At 38.1% G+C, this 21,080-nt stretch overlaps 1 protein-coding gene across 1 annotated transcript in view; it reads right to left on the reverse strand.

Annotated features, from left to right (window-relative positions):
- Window positions 1-9,884: 9,884 nt before the first annotated feature.
- HAPLN1 (hyaluronan and proteoglycan link protein 1) overlaps window positions 9,885-21,080 on the reverse strand; it is a 55,048-nt gene continuing 43,852 nt past the window's right edge. The window contains exons 4-5 of the mRNA XM_064641260.1: window positions 18,832-19,134; window positions 9,885-10,363 (exon numbers count right to left, since the gene is read on the reverse strand). Of these exons, the coding sequence (XP_064497330.1) occupies window positions 10,074-10,363; window positions 18,832-19,134 (593 nt within the window). The 3' untranslated portion in view covers window positions 9,885-10,073. The remainder of the gene's footprint in view (window positions 10,364-18,831; window positions 19,135-21,080) is intronic.

Raw genomic sequence — 21,080 nt, forward strand, 5'->3', positions numbered from 1 at the left:
TACAACTGTCGTCACTATTTTGATGCTGGTTCTATGGGGTAGACACATCACGGAAGAGTTAGGCCAGAAGCTTTGTAAGTGCAGGCCAGAGGCAAATTAAATTAAATTAAATATTATTTTATGTATTTAATACAATGACAAAAATTTTAATGCTTTAGACAATTAAAGAAAAACTGTAGGAAAAGGTCTAACAAAGCCCACAGCTTTATGATATGAGAGGTGTTGGTTTCCAGCAATCTGGCACGTTTCTCCCAGTTCTCCTCCTCTACCCAGTTGGTTTTGGATGACTGGGAAGGACTGGGCAACACCAGCCTCTCTCTAAATTCCCCGGTCCCCCTAATCTGTAGGAAAGTACCACTTTGCAGTTATCCTGTGTGCTCTCCCTGTTAGGAAACCGCAGTTCAGCGTATCTGCCACCAGTCAGCCCCTAATTGCTCTGTGTAATTAACCAATTAGCGGCTGTCAGCGAGCCCTAAAGCATCTGTCCCTATCTGCGCTCTCCGTGAGCTACAACAGCACTGGGATGTTCATAATGTCATCCCAAAAGGAGGCAGCATCTTTTGTTTTGTTTGAAGGTCTCTGTTCAACTTCTCTGTGCAGAGTGAGAGGTTGCACTGCCATGAAACAACACACGAAAAACAACATCCCCCACCGTGGCTCCTGGAAGCAGGCTGAAATGCAATGCCAGCCTGGAAGACCTGAAGGTTTCGTTGGTGGTTTTTTTTTTTTTTTTTTTTTTTTTTTTTTTTTTTTCTTTTTTTGGTTTGGTTTGGTTTGGTTTGGTTTTTTTGGGTTTTGTTGTTGTTGTTGCTGTTGTTGTTGTTTTAAATTTAGTTCATTAAAATTACTTTTTGAGGACTTAACATCTTGAATACTTTTCTGGTTCAAAAAAATCTGTGGTCCGTCCAGGACCCAAAGGATTCTCTGATAGGAGTGACTGGGGAGAAAAGTTTGACTCTGGGGCTATTGCTGGACAACTGGGCAGTGAAATGTGACTGTCACAATGTCTCTCGAGTTCATCTGCTGACTTTCTCCAATCTGGCTGGCAACTTCCTTGGTTGCATCAATGTTTAAAAATGTGAGTAATTTGTGCAGGAATACAGTTTGGTGGGGCAGAGATACCTCAGAGTCCTTGCCTTTGAGTTTCTTTGGTTTCCCTCAGTAAGTTAGGTCAGCTTCAGAGAAAGAAACAATTAAATATACACACTGCTTTACATTTTTAATGTTTATAAATAGGCACTTACCAAATGGATAGGGAATCTTTAAACACCAGAGCAAAGTCACAGCTTTAAGACAAATCATTGCAACAAGTTTTTACTAAAGACTTCCCATTAATAAATCATTATTTTGCATTTCGGAAATGTGGAGGATTTATTAATGTGGACTTTTGGTCCCTGCCATTATGGAAATATTCTGCAGTGCTGCTTAGATACTTGATCTCAGAATTCTTGTTCATAAATCTAAGTCACATTTCTGGATATAATTTTTAGTCTGCTAAATATGATTTGGGCAAAGACTTTTACAAAAGTACTTATGTTTTAGGATGCGACTTAAATGGACTACTGTGTTGAAGCTGGGCTGAAATAATTGCCTAATTTGTAATGAAAATGAAGTTTAAAAAGCAATGAGAGAGTAGATATGAATTGCTGATTGGCCATGGCCTTCTCTTCCGACTGGAAAATGTTCCCTTGGCCTTCTGTCCAAGTACAGTGGCTGGGCAGAGAGCCCCAGCACTAGCAATATGTGCATGCATGAATGTGCCCATCCATCTCTACCCTTGTCCCCTCAGTGCAGAGTGATTGTCCCTCTGACTCTTTGCTCCCTTTTTCTTGGCACAGGATTTTTAGGAAAAAAACCCGAAAAATTAAGTTACCTTTTAGCACCAAATCAAGCGACGGAGCTTTTTCTGGGCTGAATGGCTTGTTGTCTCTCTTTCAGATAAGGTTTTTTAAAATTTATTCTCCTATGGCCATGAGGTTTTGAAAAAATTTAGGATGAGGAAATACTTCATCCTCACTGTTCATTGCAACTCCATTTGCTTTAGTTGTACTTTAAGTAAAACCATAATTTATCTGTATCCAAACCTAACAAATAGATTTATGTCAGATATTTTATCTAATTTTTTTGTTAATGAAGCTGTCTAAGAGCTTTTCTCTTCAGCATTTGATAACTGATGTGTTTCTTGATCTACCATATGTGTAATAATAAATCCAACTAAAATAAAATAAAGTTTTTAAAAAAATCTACTGGTCTGTAAGAAATAAAAATTTCCCCCCTTACAGCCTGACTGAATTCCATGTACAGTTAACCTTGCATGATTGATTATTGCATTGCTACTGTAGCTTACACAGAGCCAAGCAAAGCCTTTTTAAAGACTTTGTCATAAGCTTGGCTGAAAATGATCAAAATAATTTATTTTCTGGATCAACGCAGAAACTTTAGTCTTGTAAAATGCATTGGGAGGATGAACACCTCTATAAGTAATGTTAATTGTGATTAAGAAATATTATAAAGAAGTGCTATAAGTGTTCTTTTTCTGTAGAGCATTTTGTTTTGTTTTGTTTAGGATTTAACTACAAATCATTTTCCTTTTTCAAGAGAAGATAGCGACTTATGCTATTTTTTGAAATTTATGAATGTAGATTCCAATTTTTCTGGAAGTATTCAGCCTTGAAGGTTATGTTTTAAAAAAATGGGAAAGACAGTTTTTCCTGGTGCAATCCGTGATGCACTCCTTTTATGATAACTATCCTCGAGACAATTTGATGTTTGGAGAAGCTGTGGGAATTGAAGACCTTTTTCATAGGTCTGTGTTTTTTTGAGAATATGCTTGTGCATTGGGATGTTACCTCTTGGTGTAATAAAGTTGAAGATATTACTATAGAATGTAGATGCAGAGAGTACTGCATTTTTCCAAAACTAAATATCCCAAAAAAACTACCCTGAGGCAAGATGATGCAGTACAGCTCAGCTATACCTGATTGCAGCCAGTAACAGCATAAAATATTAAGTGGCCTTGCCCAAAAGCAACACTCGGTGCATGCTGATAATGCTGTGCTACACTGATCACCAAACAAAGCAATGTATTGTTGGCTTCCTGTGATGGATGGACAGAAACCAGATCACTTGGACCTTTGAGAGCTGATTAGGTTGTAATAATGACTTGATGAAAACAGGGTGATTGCAGTTTGGTGTTATTGGGTTGGGACACTGACAAGCCTGAAAGCCACTCTCAAACCTGTTATAGGGTTTTTCTCATCAGGTTGAATTTTATTTTGGACCCAGAAACAAAAATGCATACTATAGATGTGGTTCAAAGGTGTCTGTTCAAAGGCTTTAGCAGTGGTTCAGGATTCCCTTCCTGGATGGGAAGCATTTGATTTCCATCTCACCCTGAACTTCAAATTTAGTTTCTTCCAAAGGGAACCTAAATCACACCCACCAAAACTACCAAATAAAACAGGCCAGAAGGCAAGAAGTGGAGGTGATCAGAAGATACATTCATAACCTCCAATTAGTAGCAGTGGTTTTCTTAATTTACATATGTGGGTGACCTCAGCCTGTGTGCACAGCATTTAAACTGTCATCTAAATAAAGAAATCACTCTTATTTTTGTAATATTCACAAGTTTAGAAATCCTTGACTAGCAGATGTTTAAGTTCAAGGAAGAGCTAAGCAGGGTCAAGTGATCAGTTTAAGTGTTTTTTTCCACTAGAGACCATAAATAACATAAATATGAAAGTCAACATGACAGAAATGTTGTTGGGTTCTTCCTGTCATCCTCTCCCTCTGGTTTTTGCATGGTGTGGTTTTCTTGTTTCTGGTGAAAATAAACACAGCAAAGAACTAAAACATTATAAAGAACATCCTTGAAAGTCAGGAAAGGGAACAGTCACTTATGGGTCATGTTTGCTAAGACAGAATATAAATTTATGCTGTGATTTTTTTAATTAATGGTAGACACGGATTCAAAAGCCTGTTCTGGTGAAAGAAGACTTCTCAATTTGTCTATCTTGTATTTGTTGGAAGCAAAAACTTTTAAACCTAATATTTTTATACATAAAAGAAAACAAGAAACTTGATTTTCATCTATCCATTAAAGAAATCAGGATGAAATTGAGCAAAAAGCCAATAGCATCATGCGTGGAAGCAAATGAACATCAGTGTAGGAAGGAAGGAGCTGAAGTGCCTTACAATGCATCTTTAAAGTAAAGGGTAAAACCCAGATTGTTCTTATTCAAACAGTATCAGGACATGCCATTTTGGGTTTGTTTGGTGTCATTTAAAAAATAAAAAAATTGAATCCATTAAATACCCACTGGACACACTGGAAAATATACCAGTACATAATGCATTAGCTGAGGCCCCTATTAGGGCTGTTATTATTAGAAAAAACAATTGCTTGCCTCTGGCACAATATTGAAGGAATAGATGGGCTTTACTCTATTGTGGCTTCATGGATTGAGACATTGAGACATTCTCAGATTAAAAAAAAAATAAAGGGAAAAATACTCAAAAGATTTTAATGAGAATTTCCAATTCTAGATTGAGGCTTAGTAAAGAAGAAGAAGAAATTCCTTCCAAACCCTTGTTATAAATCTGTTGGGTTTTTTTTAATTATATAGTTAGACCTGTGTCTTCGTGATTATTAGGCAAAATACAACAAACCCTTTTTCTTCTTAAAGAACTTTCCAGGACATCCCTGTTTGAAAGGGACCATCCCTATTCCTAGCATGGGAAGAGGAGTAATTATGTTTCAGTAGTTGTTGTCATTTTCAGCAGTAATTACTTTTCATCAGTTTACCTTGTCTTTCTCTTAAAACTAATATGGTTTGTGTGTGTTGGGGGGGGGGGGAGGTTGGTTTTGTTTTGAGGCGGTTTTTGTTAATTTTGGGGGTTTTTTGTTCTTATTTTTAGTTTGCAACCCAGGGAAATCTTGTCTTTTTTATATAGCAAATTACCTGGAATTGCAATTTTACTGCTCCATAGAATATTTGTTCATCTTTTGTAATTGAAAAAGGGAGAAAATGGCTAAAAAATGTGTAAGAATCAACTTAAAACCTACAAGAAGACCAACTTTTTTGTTGAACAGAAAGCTGCTGGTATCATTCTTGATTAAATGAGTGAATGGTTAAAGAAGATGGCAGATACTACTTCATTTGCTAAGTATTTAGGTGAAAATCTACACATTTCTTGCTTTGAGGTAGTTCCATCAATTCTTACATCCAGCCACTTCCAGGCATGGCAACAGTGACTCTGTTTTGAACAGTGAGATGTCATTGAATGGAAGCCGCTATTATTAATTAAAATTGTAATTATTGAATGACTGTTTCTACCAGAGGCGGTTTTAGTAACGTTGTGAAGTGAAAATCATAATAGTTTTGGAATTGTTTTAACTAAATTGCTGGAAAATGAAGGTTGATCTTCTCAACCATGCATTAATGATAACATGAATTTCCCTTATTCTGAGTGACAAATTTTCCAAAGCTCTTTTCCCCCTGTTTTTAAGCATGGCCAATACATGGAAGCCTTCTGCAATATTAGTATTTCCCAGTGAAGTGATGCAGTGCAGATAACTTTCTGGGTTAACTGTCCGGCACAGATCAATAAAAGAATGCAGAAATAGTGTGATTAAAGAAGCCCAAAAGTTGGCCCAGTGCTTTGAATAATTAATTCTTTGCTTGACACTGGAAATCTTTCTTGTTTGTAATGTTTCACATTACAAAGAGTGATTTTTGTTGAGTTTCAAATTCCAAGTCTTGAAGGTTATAATAAATTTTCCCATACATGAAACACTGTTCTACATCCAATTTCCAGTGATGCATATACAGTGTAACATCAGCCATAACAGTAAAAATAATAATTTAAAAACATGCCTTCCTTACTTATGTTTTATTTTATTTTAGAAGATGGCAGAGAACACAAAGAAGAAATTGGTACTTGCATTTCTATCTTAAAAATGCTTCAAAGAAGCCTAAAGCAAAGGATTTGGAAGACATATTTCTTTATTTTCTTTGTAAATCATATTCATAGTGTAGTCTTCCCCCACCCCCCCCATCCCTCTTAGTCTTGTAATTATATTGTTTACTATGGCAAGGTAAATATTTTCATACTTTGACCTATTCCTTTGCTTTTAGTATTTTCTGGGACAGAAGTAGAAGAATGGTCAGTCAATAAGGAGCAATCATCACACTGAAAAGAAGAACATGATTTAATTGTTGTTAATTCATGGGCATTAAAATTTTGATACATTGAGAAATAGAAGATAATGACAGAGAACATGATACTAACGATATTCTCTCATTAACATAAAATAGCACAGACTTTATCCAGTTCTTAAGCTGCTTTTTGAAGTTCTTATTCAAGCACCTAGCTAGCTTAGTCCAAAATAAGAAAAACATCCTGACATTTGACATTACAAAAGGAAATGGAGTCAGTAGCTGTAAAAAATAAATATAACTCGTGTCTTTTTTTTGTCTATGTGTGCCCGCTTCTCAGGTAATCATATACATTTTTATTTTTATATGCCTGCTTACATTACTAATTATTTTTTCATGCTTATTTTTTTCCTCGTACAAACATATTTTCATCAAATTATTCAATTAGCCGTATGTGTTATAACAATATGTAATGCTGTATATCAACACACAGACCTAAACCTAGCCTGGTCTGGTCCCAGATTAGAACTACTGAGCTCCTCCTAAGCAACATGATGTGAGTTCACAAGCTGTGACTCTGTACACAGACACATGATTCCTACAAGCAACATCATCTGACGCGGACTTTACAGGCTTTAAATAAAATAAAATTGGCCATTTCTGTGATCACACACACACACCAGCTCAGCGCCTCTCTGCAGACCTAAACCCTTGTGCTGCCAAGCTGGGGAGGGATCACCTGGGTGGTGCAGAGCCTGCTCAGCCACCAGCCTGGAGTTTTTTTGGGGGGTGCACAAAGCAAGGGTAAGTTTTGAGGGGGATGCTATGCGTCGGGCCGTCACAGCGGCAGCCCCGGGAAGGTGTGGACACAGAAAGCATTAAGCTAGAGCAAGCCTGAGATTGCTGTGATTTTAAGACCTGACCAGCCATCTCCAGAGTGTTACAGAGTTTGTTGAAAGGCTGAAATTGCCTTTTCTGCAGTGCCTTTGGTCTAGCAGTGAGGGCACTTCAGCCAGCCCCACTAAGGGGGTTGGGTGTGTATATTTAATTTTAGTGTTGTTTTTTTTTTTTTCTTTTTTTAATGCAGGCAAAATATAATCCCCAGTCCTGCTAAAAAAAAAAAAAAAAAAAAAAAAAAAAAAGAAGATGTGTCTGGGTGAAAAACCCTGCAAGAGTTTTCCCTGGAGAGGTAAAAAAATAAGAAAAAAAATAAATTTCATGAGGGTCTCTTCACCTCTGTGCAATAAGTAAACCATGCAGCCTCCTCCAGACCCAGCAGGACTTTGGGGAGGATAGAGCCAACTGTAGAAGGCTCCCCTCTTTACAGCAACTCTGGATCTAGCTGGGGTAACTACTGGGACATTCCTTACAGCTTTTCCCATCCCACAACCTCCCTGTCCAAGCTTCAGAAAAGAACTATGAAATAATCTGTGTCTTTTTTCCAATTCTCTGAAGGTTGGATGTGGGAATAACATGTATTCCTCATGGCCATAGTCCACTCCTGCAAATCCCATTCAATATCCTGGTTGGATATTTGACATTTCTCTTTCCTCTTCCATTTGTTTCTCTAAAGGGTTCAGAAAAGGTTCTGAATGGCCTGAGAAAATGTGTGAAGTGGACACCAATTTAAAAAATGGCTGTTCAAAAAAAAGATTACATGGTTTGGGGGGCTTAACCTATCGTAAGTCTATTTATAGCTAAAGGACAGTGTTTCAAGGCAATCCAATTCCTAGTGGATTACAAAAATTGGGGGTTTGGCACTGAGGTTGCTCCATCTGTGCAATGTGAGGAAATATCCACAGAGGATGCAAATGTCCTCAGAAGGATGGAAATTTGCCTCTGAGCTCGATGGGAATGAACTCCAATGAAGTGTCTCTTGCTCTGTGGCTCCTTTCCATATGTTGCTCCTGGTTTGTTCACAGTGTGTTAAAACAGGACCACAACTACTCTGGGAAAGAGATTTATTTGCTCACATCCATGGGAAAATAACTACACCAAACCATTCATGACAGCATACAGATTGTGTCCTACTTGGATAAATACCATTATATTCTCATTTAATTATGGAAACAATGGGCAGCTATAAAACTTTGCGTGAATACAAACGTTGGTCCTCTGAAATCTTTACAGTCAGCAAGCATAGAGTAGGAAAAAGAGTTCTCCATTTTTAAGTGGTAGAACCAATACTGGATAGAGAACATCAAAAACTGCTTAAGAGATTTACCCAAGACCAAGATACTTTCAGTCAGTGGCCTCTTTGTTGTTTTTTTTTGGTTTTTTTTTTTTTTTTATATCCAGCTTGAGACATTGTAAGTGGAGTAAATTTTCAGAAAGCCTTGAGCACCTGCTCTCTGAAAAACTGGTTGCATTAAGGTATCTGAAGTTGAGCACCAAGAATTGCTGCATTGAAAAATGGGTTTGCATTAGAAATCCAAATTCCCTCAAACTGGTATTTAGGGAGGACCTACTACTTTAGGCAGCTCTGAAAATCCTAGGCACCATGCAGAGTGAGTGTTTATCTCTGACACTGGCAGATATAGGTAAACATCTTCCACTACTGCAAATTTAGTGAAAAGAAGCATTTCAATAGTTTTATTTTTCATTAACTCTAAGGAGGACTAACTAAATAATTCAGGACTAGTAATACTATTTTTATTTTTCACTGGTAGTTTAAAAAACAAATGTACTCTTTAGATAGAAATAAGATGTGAGAAAATGAAGTGTTTCTCTTCTAAAACTTGATGTCTGTTTCAGGTTTTATTTAATAGTCTTGGTTTCAGACTTAAATATTTGTTTTCTAATTTTTATTTCTCATGACATGTAAATAACTAAGAAATATTAAATATTGTAATGTGCTTCCATTAAGACAATAACATTTCAAAGGCTAATGTAAAACCAAGCTGCTAAAGTTTACAATTTCTCTGTCCAGCAGTTCATTTATACAACTGCCCTGAGTAAATGCTATTATGCTACTTAGCAAACGGCCTTTAAGAGTTTAAAAATAGCTCGGTAAAGCTACTCAAAGGTAATACAACACTTCTCAGGCATCTTTAATTGAAGTTAAGAAGAAAACAGGGTTTTCTCATTAGTTATTATTCACTCATTTATTTATACACAACAAAACCACAATTGATACGTTCAGGAGAACTAATTGTGCTTCTTCCTATATATGGGACCACGAGCTTATTTTTCAGAAAGGCAAGATTTTAAATTGTAAAACTAGTCCTATTTTGGAGGACTGTTTTAGCTGCTTTTGTTATACTCTCTGTTGTTCCCATGTGAACCAGTGAAAACAGTTATTTGCTAACGTATATTTTTGTGAGGTTTCTTTGCGAAACCTCACTGATCCCCTTTAACAGAAAGATTATCTTACATTAAAATTCCTGATATAATCAATTTGCAGTGTTTCTCAAACTGGTACAAATATGTAAGGTCTGTGCTTTTAAAAGCTTCTGCTTTGAGTAGCCTTACACTCCATAATTGTGCCCTAGCAATTGTTCAAGCTCTATTGCATGCCCCATTCACAAAAAAAAAAAAAAAAAAGAAATTTTGTTGGGATGACGTAGTTGTAAAGAATTTGAATTTAAAAGTTCCTTACCTAGAGCTTCTGTTAAATTATATTAATTTAAAATATCTATGGAATGATAATTTTACAAAACCACTAAAATTAAAAAAATCAACAAACAAACAAATAAACCAAAAAAAACCCCCCAAAAAACCCCCAAAAAACCAAACTAAATAACCAAACGGATTATTGGGTTGGGTTTATGAAAACAACTCTTTACAATAAGTAAAAGAAGTTTATCACAGTTTTGGCAAACTTGCATGAGTTCATACTGAAAAAGAAAAATCTTTCAAACACATTCCTGATGACTTTTTAAAGACTTTTACATGCTCTAGGGGTTTTTATATCTCTCAGTTGTAGGCCCTGAAGCAGTAGACCCCGTACAGCTTGTGCTTCTTGTCAGGGAAGCCGACGAAGCGCACGGCAGCCTCGCTGGGGCTGCAGCGCTTGCGGGGCCGGGAGATGGGGTAGCGCACACTGCCGTCTGCCAGCCAACCCGCGTCGCACCGGTCGTACCCCAGCAGCTTCCAGGCAGCGAAGATCTGCCCCACCTTTGCGATCTGGGCCCCGTCCTTCAGGCACGCCTGCACCGCCTCATCGTACGTCAGCTTGATCGGGTGGATCAGGTAGTAAAAACGGCCTGGCAGGGGGGAAGAAGGGAAAGAGATAATGCCATGATACAGCATAGGGCTTCTACAATTTTATAACACTAATTAATTATCATATCTAATGGATACATCTAGTCCGAGAATTGTCTGCCCCTAGAACCTCCCTCAGGTCTGCCCCTCCCTGGAATCAAGCTGGAGGTCTCAAGACCCCTTCCTTCTCCACCATCATCCTCTTCAGTCTTCTTTGGATCTCCTCCAAGCTTTCCAGGCCTTCTAGGTTGCTTTAACTACAATGATATCTCATTATGTCCTTCTAGGTACATGTCCGTTCCCAGATGTTCTAGTTAGGACAGCTGGGACTGATTCATCGCTGGATGGGTGTAGCCCAAAACTGTGTATTCTATGGCCCTCCATGCCATTTCCCAGAAACTGTTGTCGGGGGGGGGGGGGGGGCTGCGAGGTGGGGGGGTGTTCCTGTCCTCATACTCTTTTATGGAATTCCCCGCTCTGAGCATCCTCATACCCTTTTATGGAATTCCCTGCTCTGAGGGAAGGATTGACCATTCCTGCCTGAACTGGAGAATATATAAACCTGGAGTTTCAGAACCTTTCTACCACTCGTGGGATCCAGAGGAAGACTGCAGCTCACTGCTCTCAACCTGACTGCAGCTCACCACTCTCAAACAGACTGAGACCACCACCCTCAATTGGACTGCAATCACCACTTTTGACCAGACTGCAACAGCTCTCCCACCAGCAGGTTTTTCCCCCCTCTCCCTTTATTTTGGACTCAGGGGGGGGCCCAAGAAACACCACTTTGTTCATGCCCCAGGGTGCTGGGTTATACATTTGGGTTTTTGTGGGTTAAGACCAATTGTTTGTCTGTATAATTGTACTTATTGTATTATTTTAATAAAGTGTTATTCTGACTTATAATCTCTCTTTTGAGTTGAGTTCATTTCCCCTGCTGGTTAACTTTTTAAACCAGCACACCAGACAAGTTGTAATCATTAAAATCTTTTTCCTTGAAAAGAATGTTAAACAAAAACTTGAAGAATTCTGAGAATTTGGCACAAAGCTTGAGAAAAGGGGTTTAGAAGCTGTTAACCACTATTTTAAAGTGTCAGAAACTATAATACAACTATATTAAAAACCTATATGCTACAAATCTTAATATCTTAAGGCATTATTGGAGCTGTTGGCGGTGGGAAGGTTGGGTTTGGTGATCTCAATGAGTCTGAATGAGTTAATGAGTCAATGACTCAATGATTCTGATATCTGGGTTTGGAGATGTAACAAGAACTAATATTTTTTGCAACAGATTGTACCATGGAAAATTATGTATAGCTGAGACAAGTGATTTAAAGAAACCAGTCAAGTAAAGTAAAGAAACAATGAAGAAGGGAACTAAAGCAGCCAAGCAACACCAAGTTGCTCTATAACCAAGGGTATTATCTTAAAGAAGATAAATCTGTTTTAGAACTTAAGAGTTAATTTACTCTTAGAACTTAAGAATTGGTCTAAGAACTTAATGTTGGCCCCCAAACTTAGAATTCTGGGGGCTCCAGACAGAAACGGCCACCAGAAACCCTCAATGAAGCCCCTCAGAGACCCTATACGTGTATATATGCTAATAAGTGTTGGGAAATGTCATGAATATGTAACAGGAATGTGGGGAACAAAAATGAATAATCATGTAATGCTGACATATCATGAATTTGGCAAAATGATTGCCAGTGCACCCAGTACACCGAAATAAAGAAAGCCTGACTTCTAAAACTCACAAACTGGGTCTTAGAGGTCTCTTTAAGAGCTGATTTTAGGCAACAATTCTGTGAGTACAGTGATGTTGATAATGCAATGGTGAATTTTGAGGAGAATTGAAGATATTCCACTGAAGAATCATGTCAAACAGTGCTTGATTTTGGACTGTGCTGTTTGGATTCTGCACTGTTAAAAATGCCATGATTATTTTTTATGGTGAGTTGATAAGTACCAGGAGTACAAAAAAGAAAAAGCAAAAAAACCAACCTTGGTACAGAAAACAGACCATTTGAAAAAAAAATGTAGACTATGTGTATTTCTGCTGATATCAAAGTATGGCATCCCCACCTGTACTTGTGCCCAGTGGTAACTGAACTGTCCATCCCTGGAAGTGTTCAAGGCCAGGTTGGATGGGGCTCTGAGTGACCTGGTCTAGTAGGAATTGGCCCTGCCCATGGCGGAGGATGAGCTTTAAGGTCCCTTCTGACCCAAACCATTCTCTGATTCTCTAATTTTCATCCTCAGAGGTAGAAAAACAGGAAGAAAAATATCAGGGAAGAAGGATGGCGAGATTTGGCAGAGGGACCCTGCTCTTCATATAACTTTATAGTACCAGATGCTTTTACTAACATGATGACAATGACAGTGCAGTGAAGCATCTGAGGAACCCTGTAGCTTTCAGGGAGAGCTGATCTCCTACAGTTGTATTTTACTGTCAGAGAGGCAAATCAGAAATACCCAAAGCAGTGCAGGTCTATGTTATGATCCCAGCAATAGTTTAAAATAGCAAAAAAACTTGTGAGTTTTCCTCTTGGCAGCAAGATTCAGCCTTTGTTAGCTTTTGAGGGTGGGTGGCTGGAGGCAACACATGTCATTTGCTCTCTGACAGGGTGGTGACCTTGTTTCTGACGAAAAACAAGCACAATTTTTTTTTCTCTAAAAGGGCCAGGGTATTGAACAGCTTCTCAGAAGGAGAGTTTGAGCCTGTGCTAGAGCAAAATCATGGCTGTTGAAAGATTTCATGAGCAGTTCTGCAGTTCTGTTTCTCTTTAAGCACCAAAGGGTACATGCTCACTCTAACACAGCACTGAACTGATAGTGCTGATAAGGAAAATGTGCCTCTGTCTCAAGGTAATGAAAATATATATCAGCAAATAAAGCTCAAGAAGGAAGTCTCCCCTACTAATCCATAAGCAGCAATAATATTGATTTCATTTATCAAGGCAATAAACATTCACTGTAAGCATTTCATTGATTATACTTGGGGTTATTTATCATCACTGATTTGACGCAAAGTGGATTGCAGAGGAATAGTGGGGTTTTTTGAAGGCATAATAATTTCCACATAAATTCACTACTTTTCAATCTGTTTCTGAAGAGGCAAGTTAGATGAAAAAAAGAAGGATTTTATTCATGTGGGGATCTTCTAATTCCAGAGCACACTCTCTACTTCTTAATTAAGAATGTACTCCAGAACAAGATCCTTTTTCTGAATGGTAAAACCCAGGCAAATGCACAAAACTCTGCTCAGTTTGAGATTACTTCTTAGTGACAAAAAAAGTGGTGAGCAAGCTAAGAGTTGTGTAAGCTTCAGATTCCTGTAAAAAACACACAGGTTGTTTTTTTTTTCCTAAGTGAAAAAAATTCTGGTCAGATGACAATACAAAGACAATGGAATTAACTTTGTCTAAGGGTTGGAAATTGTATACCAAGACAAGAACATTTTAACAAAAGGTATTTACATTGCAGCTGTGGCAGAGGAGAAATTTTAAAAAAAATTCATTGCTGTCAGAGACAATATCTACAGTATTTCTACATTGAGAACAGATAATCTATCCCTTTGTAAAACACTTTCTCAACTCCATCTCGGCAAGTTGAGAGCATTTATGAGGTAAAAACAATATTAAGTGGAAAACTGCTACTGATATGCTATTAAGAGGTTTCCCCAAAACAAACAGAATTTCAGACTTCGGGGAAGAGGGATCTAGACTGATAGTATGTAAACTTCACCTAGCTTACTTAGTTCCTCTTCAAACCATATGTCCATGGAATGTAATTTCCTAGGGATTTGCAGCGAGGTCTGGCTTTTGATATATGACACCAATAATAAAAACTCTAATACGCTGCCCCTTTCTTAAATAAGAGAAATTTAATAGCAAACCCTACAAGAGTACAGTGTGTATCCAGATTACTCCTTTAGTAAACTCCATACAGATTTGCAGTTTGCCTCCTGACAACCAGTGACAAGAGCTCCTAACTGTTCAATCTTAGTATCTATTAATTGCTGTGGAAGGAGAGGGAGGAATTAGCTGCCTCTCTCTCTCATTAATACCTCATAGTTGGGTCACTCCAACAGAGGATGGGATTGCTTGTTTTTTCTTCTCACAACCAACTCATGGGGCAGAGGTATCCCTCAAACCTCCTAGAATAGCTATTTTAAGCTTTTTGCATGTAGCAGAACAGCTTAAAGAGGAAAACACCAGCAATTGACCTAAATACCCCACACCCTTGTTACTGTGGGATTTTGAGGGATGATCCATCCTTGGAAATTTCTCCAAGCTCAGCTCTAAATTGAGAGATTTATTAGTCAGTTTTTCTTATGAAAATAAGAATCAAGGTTAAGATCTGATGAGTATTTTGATATCCAGTGTTCATCTCAGACAGCTGGTTTTGAATTAAATATGTGGGAATATTATTTTATTAAGTGCTCCAATACCAACTCAGGAGCATCCACTTCTAACAAAGGGTATGTAATTTTATTTTGGGTTTGTTTCTCTTTTTTGGAACAAAGGCTACATGTTCCCAGTGATAAAACACTCTGCAATGGTAAAATGAGAATTATGCAGGTAGGACTTCCCACACCTTTCTCCCATTTAAATGGCAGAGGTGTTTAGCATGAATTACTGTAATAAACAGGTGCTTTTAACATAATCCCTAAAATTTATTCCTTGTATTCCCTGTCAACATGAGATTTTTACTTGGATCTCCTAGAGCTGATGGACGATCAATTATGAACCATGTTTCTGTGTGCAAAGTATATAACAAAATGCATGTTAATGAGCAGAAAGTGTGATGCAATCTCTACTTGTACCTTATGTTTTTTTTCTTTGAAAGTGCTTAATTAGAAAGGAGTTGATAAATATGTTTTCATTTAGCTCATTTAGCACTTTTCAGGGCAAAACAGTCTCATGGTTTTTCCTTCAAAAAAAACAGCTGTTCTCCTTCAGACGCGCTTTGAAACTAAACAAAGAATAAGCACTCAGCTCTTCCATTATATATTGCTTTTCCTATGCCTTTTAGGCTCTCTGGAGAAGACTGTAACAAAAGGATTCATCTGCATTTATTCCCCCAAACTGTATGGAAGGGGAGCACCCCCATTCTTTGGGATAAGGCAAGAAAATAAATTAGGGTAGTCTGCAGCCTTGGCAAAACTTTGGACCATGGCAGGTTGTCAGGAACCTTCAGCTTTTCTAAAGGCAACATGAACTAAAGTGGCTCTCACTGTGAAGGACAAGAGAAGGAGAAACTGTCTGTAAGGGAGCAGAGCTGAGTCCTCAGACACCAAGAAATTCCAATTTGGAATTTGAGAGTTCCAATTTTGGAATTTTCACAGTTAAGTTAGATACTTCCCAGCTGTGTATATTCATTTTCAACAGCCTTTATTAACAAAAGGCATGTAAAAACAGATGGGGAAACATTGCCATCCAATGCAGGCAGAAAAAAAATCATGTTATTTCACAATATTTTGATGGATTTCATAAATAACATTAGGTTAAATGTTATTCTTTGCATTGTTTGGTGAAACACGTCTCTAAATATTCTTATAAACTGGTAAATTGCTGGTACTACTAGATATAAAGGGCGTGAAACATTTTCCTGGTTTTGGGCAGAGAACACGAACGAGTCTTCTATGAAACAACAGAAAAATTTGAGTATAAACCAATTATACAGGCAGAAAAAGAATGTACAAGTATTGCATTTGCCTTAGTTTAAGAAAAGACACTGTAGAGGGTAATATCATAAAATAAAAATATTATTTTATATTATATTGTAAACAAGTTTTGCTCAAACAATTTCCCCGTGCAGGTAACAGAAATGTAAGTAGAATTTTTCATTAATGGTGAAACTTTTTAATCAGCCTGGTTTTGTGTATCCAGCTCATCACAGAGGGGATCCAACAGCTCCAGAGTGAAAATGCTGAGCCTGAATTTGAATTCATTGCATTGATGACTACAGTTTCATTTAATTATCTTAATGGCTAAATATAGATTTTCTTTTTTACCTTTCTTCTTCAGGTAAAAAACAAGCTTTGCATGCATTTCAGACAAAGATTTTTTTAGTTTTACTGCTGAATTATTTAGAATGGAACCCTTCTTTTTTATTTATTTTATTTTAATGATCCCTGAGATCATAAGGTTTTTGGGGGATTTCTTTCCCCTAAAAAGAACCCAATTAACAGAAATCTAAACCTCACTTGACTACATTTTTTTTTTTTTTTTTTTTTTTTTTTTTATAGAAGCTCTCACAATTAACACTTTTTTTGAGCTCATCTTTCACTTCCCTGATCCTAGGGACCTTGGGATTTTCCCAGCTCCCTTACATAAAGCTGAAGGCTCCTCTGTTTCATACATTCAGGAGAGTCCAGCAGTCACTGCCACTGCTGAGAATGCAGGGTCTTCTGATTAATTCTCATTTTCCTTGGCTGTTCCTGAGCTGTGAGAATCGATATTGGGTATTGCAGAAATAGCTTTTTTTGCCTGTAGCCACTATTTTTGAAAACTGGCAATTCCAACCCAGTGGCAAAATGGGTTATTATACAGCTTTTCTCTTTACACTGAGAAAGGCAACACATGCCATTAAACACATGTTTAAGCTATTTGAAGTGCTGAGCTGAAAATAGGGAGCTGAGGTTTTTCAGAGCGTGGCTGGGTTAACTTTAGGTTCTGAGGTGAGCTTGGGACATGAATAGTGAAGAGCATAGCAGGGATGTGTGAGGACAATGTGATATGGTGAGTGAAGGAAATGGATGCTGAGAGAAGCAGAAGTCCAGATTTTCTGCTGATTTCTTGAGAGTGATATGGCATTGAGTTGTGGGGAACATGCACACACACACACACACACACATATATATACATATACATATTAAGAGATAGAGGGAGAGAAAGAGGGGGAGAGAGAGAGAGGGAGAGAGCTATCTCACCCTATTGCTGTGTAGTGTTCTGTCTTGCACATCAGTCTAACAAACTTACCAAGGTTGAAATTCATTTCAGTGTCTTGTCTTTGATTATCCTCCTATCTTATACCTTATCCTCACCTCATTCCTCTTTCTCCCTCTTTCTCTCTTCTTGTTGTGTCATTGCACAGACAATATTTATGTCAGTACTTCTTTTTCTTTTTTTTTTCCCCCCAGAAATTATACTTCTCTTTCCTTAAGAGGCACTGTCCAGCTTCTAGTGTGTAAAAGGGTGGTGAGCAGTAGTCACAAGCATTATAAACAGTGCAGACAGCTTATTTTAATTATTTTTCCCTGATTATTTATTCCTTAGTTATTTATATACCACAGGGTTAAATCTGCATATAAAAGATGAGTTCATGCAGGATTTCACCTTGGATAAATGAAGGAAGAAAAAACAGAGCGAATATCTCATGGAATGATGCAGCATGATAAAAATCAGCTAAACTTTTGTTTCAGATCACTTCCAGCCTAATTTAATATTGTTGGCTTCAGGATTTTCTTTTTTTTTTTGAGAGAGAGAGAGTGGAGCAGACTTAGCACTAGAGATATCTTCTGAAAGTAAGGCTTATGTTTATTTTTTGCTATGCTCTAGGACAAAACTGCTTCACTGTGGATAAGAAATCTGTGCATAAACAAAAAAAAAAAAAGCCATGTCCCATGGTCTGGGTGGGCTGCAAGCCAAACATACGCAAATTTGTGTAGGAATTATCCACAAGTAGGATGCTGTAGAGGATTGTAGACTCCTTATGCATGTGTGCTTGCAGCCTTGCTCTCAGTTACAGCAATGCTCTCTAAATCCTTTCCAGCCACTAGATAAAACCTGAAATGCTAGCAAGCTGAGAGCAAACCATTTAATTTCATTTCATACATAAAGTAACATCTACTAACAGCAAAAGAAGCTTGCAGTTGTTAAAATAAGGTTTACAGCAGTCCAACCTCAGAGCAAAAGTGAATGGGGTTTTGGCAACGTGCTAAGATTAAGAACCTAAATTATTAAGGAATAAAGCTAGAAATAGGTTTTCTGATAAGGAAGTATTAGTCATATTAGACCTAGTACATGAGCAGGAGCTGCCTGACACTGCAGTACAGATGAAGTGATGGTTAGAATTTTGTTTTGAGGATATATTTAAGCAATATGAGTTGAATTGTAATTGAACTCAACAGGAAAGTTGAATTAATGAACTGCAGGTTTCTTCATCACTTTAACTGAATTAAACTGGGCACTTATCAACACTGAAAGGGTACATATAAATTTTAATGAGGTGAAAGTGGAAATATTAGGCACTCCTGCCAGTACAAGTCTTGAGTTGTAAAAATGACCTACGTGAGCACGGGGCAAAGAGGACTTTACTCTGCACATGTGTCCCCGTAAATTCAACAGCAATATCTTCCAAGCGCAACATAAACTCTGACAAATCAAATACCACTCTCTGCCAGCAGACTTTCTTGCCTAAGCACAGAAAGAGTCATTTGTGAGGTGGGGGTGAAGAAAGCTCTTACCGTTGAAGTTGGAAGTGAAGCAGAAAACGTCATATCGGCTTTTTTCCTTGTCCCAGAACCCGTAATTCCTGACCCCAGGCACTGTGTTCTTCCCTCCACAGGGCTCCCGGGGCTTGGTGATGGGGTACTGCACAGATCCATCACTAAGCCAGCCAGCGTTGCACCAGTCCAGCCCCGACCTCCAAGCGTCATAGAGCTGGTCAAAGGAGGCGATGACGGAGTCCTGCTCCATACACGCCCGCTGAGCCTCGTAGAAATTCAGGTTGTACCGCCCCAGCCGTGGGGAGTAAGGGAACACCACACCTGTAGTGGGGGGAAGGAGGGAGCATCACTAGGCACTGTAAGAGGAAACAGGTTTTACAGCCACCAGAAGGAGAATTTAAAGGTTAAACTCCATGGAGTTTAAACTACAGGACTGTAGTGATTGCTAGGGGAAAACACTCTGTCAGCAGCACATCAGCGTTGGGTTTGGGAAGGGAATAGGGATGCTGCCTCACCTAGCTGGCTCATCTCCCCACAGCCCCATTCCTTTCCCAGTGGGAACTGTTCCAGGTCTGGACACTGCTCCCATCCCCAGTTTTGCTGTCACACAGTAATCTCACCCTCATGCTCTCACAGCGCTTAAAGAGGAGCAGAGCAGGATGGAATTTTGCAACTACATTTCTTTTTTTGTCAGAAAATTCCAGTTTATCCCTTGCAAGATAAAAGTCTCATTTTAAAAAATCAATTAAACCCTAGCCTTGTTCTACTTTTTTATCATTATACTTTTAATTTTAATTTTTTTTTTAATGGGATTTGGGGATTTCCTAGTAGTCATTTAAAAACAAAAATAAAAAAGAAATTGTTGAACTATTTCTATGAATTATTTCTTTTTACTCATAAACATTAAAATGAAATGTTTTGATCGACATAAAAGAGTGCTGTGTTCTGTTCTTGGCATGTGCCCTTGTGAATATTTCCTGAGAATTTCAAGACAGTTGTCTTTTTGCTTGTGGACCTGACAAATGCTTCCTTCCATCCTGGAGGACCAGCCACAGGCCATCACAGAGCCCTTTCTGATGCTCATTATTGCTGAGGCATTTCAGACAGGTATGGCGGAGAGACCTTCTCACAACAGAGGACATCCAAGAGGACATGGGAAATGCTTTAGAATTGCTTTGGAAGTAACATCTTATCACAGACATTGCTCTTATCTGACAGATTTTCTACAGTATATTTTCTGCTTGTTTTATAAAAAAGATCTGAAGTTAAACATTACTTCTTGGAAAGATGTTTCAGGAAACACTGAGGAACCACCTCCCCAGATGGCTTTGATAAAAGAGAAGAGAAAGACTTGAAACAAAGGTTTGGATCAGACACCTTTAATCTTTGACAGGGTTTAGAAACTTAACCCAGATCTAAATTTTACAGTTGGCTTTAGCCCAGTCTCATAATACACCAAAATAAAATGGTATCAGAGAAGATCCAGCTCAGAATTGCTTATCCTCAAACCTCTAAGTAGAACTAAGTGCTGTAGGATGTAGAGGGACTGAAGACAAGGTAACACATGAGCCAAAAACTTTACACTGGTATAAACATATCTTTATTTTTGCTTTCTCCCTGCTGATGAATCCTCGTGCCTATGACATTTTCCTTGTCCTTCGGGCAGTGAGGAGTAGGACAGAGAAATTACACTGTGGTCACACAGGGTTTTCACCATGGCATGAAGCCACTCTTCTTTCCAGACGTTCAAACCCATCTCCGTGTCTATTCCACCAATATCTTAAAGTCCACTTTCTTTCTCTTCTCTCCCTCACCCCTCTATTGTCCAAGAAGTGTTATTTTTGATAAAAATCTATGTTATTGCTAAACCTCAGGGACTTGGTCCAAGAAAATAAAGCATGCAAATGTAAACTTGGCAGGGTACTAATAAACAATATTTTACTCTCCTTCAGCAATTAGCTAAATAGTCTGCTTCAGCCTTTTCCTTTTGTAAATCCTTCGTTAAAGGGCGTTTCAGTTATGAGCTGTTCTGAGCTGTAAAGCATGAATGTAATGTAACACAACATGTGTGTCAACTGTAGCTTCATAAACAAGAAGCTGAAGATGTTCCATATTTTTCTGGATCTCTGTTTTTTCCTTCATCTGTATAAAAAAATTTATTCCCTCTTCCTCAGTGCTAGTAGACAGAAATATCACTGGCTATAATAAAAATTTAGCAAATGTCATAGGAGTCAAAGCTTTAATACTTTATTGGAAATCCAATACTT

The sequence above is a fragment of the Pseudopipra pipra genome, chromosome Z, assembly GCF_036250125.1.
Source record: "Pseudopipra pipra isolate bDixPip1 chromosome Z, bDixPip1.hap1, whole genome shotgun sequence".
In the NCBI taxonomy this organism is placed as follows: Eukaryota; Metazoa; Chordata; class Aves; order Passeriformes; family Pipridae; genus Pseudopipra; species Pseudopipra pipra.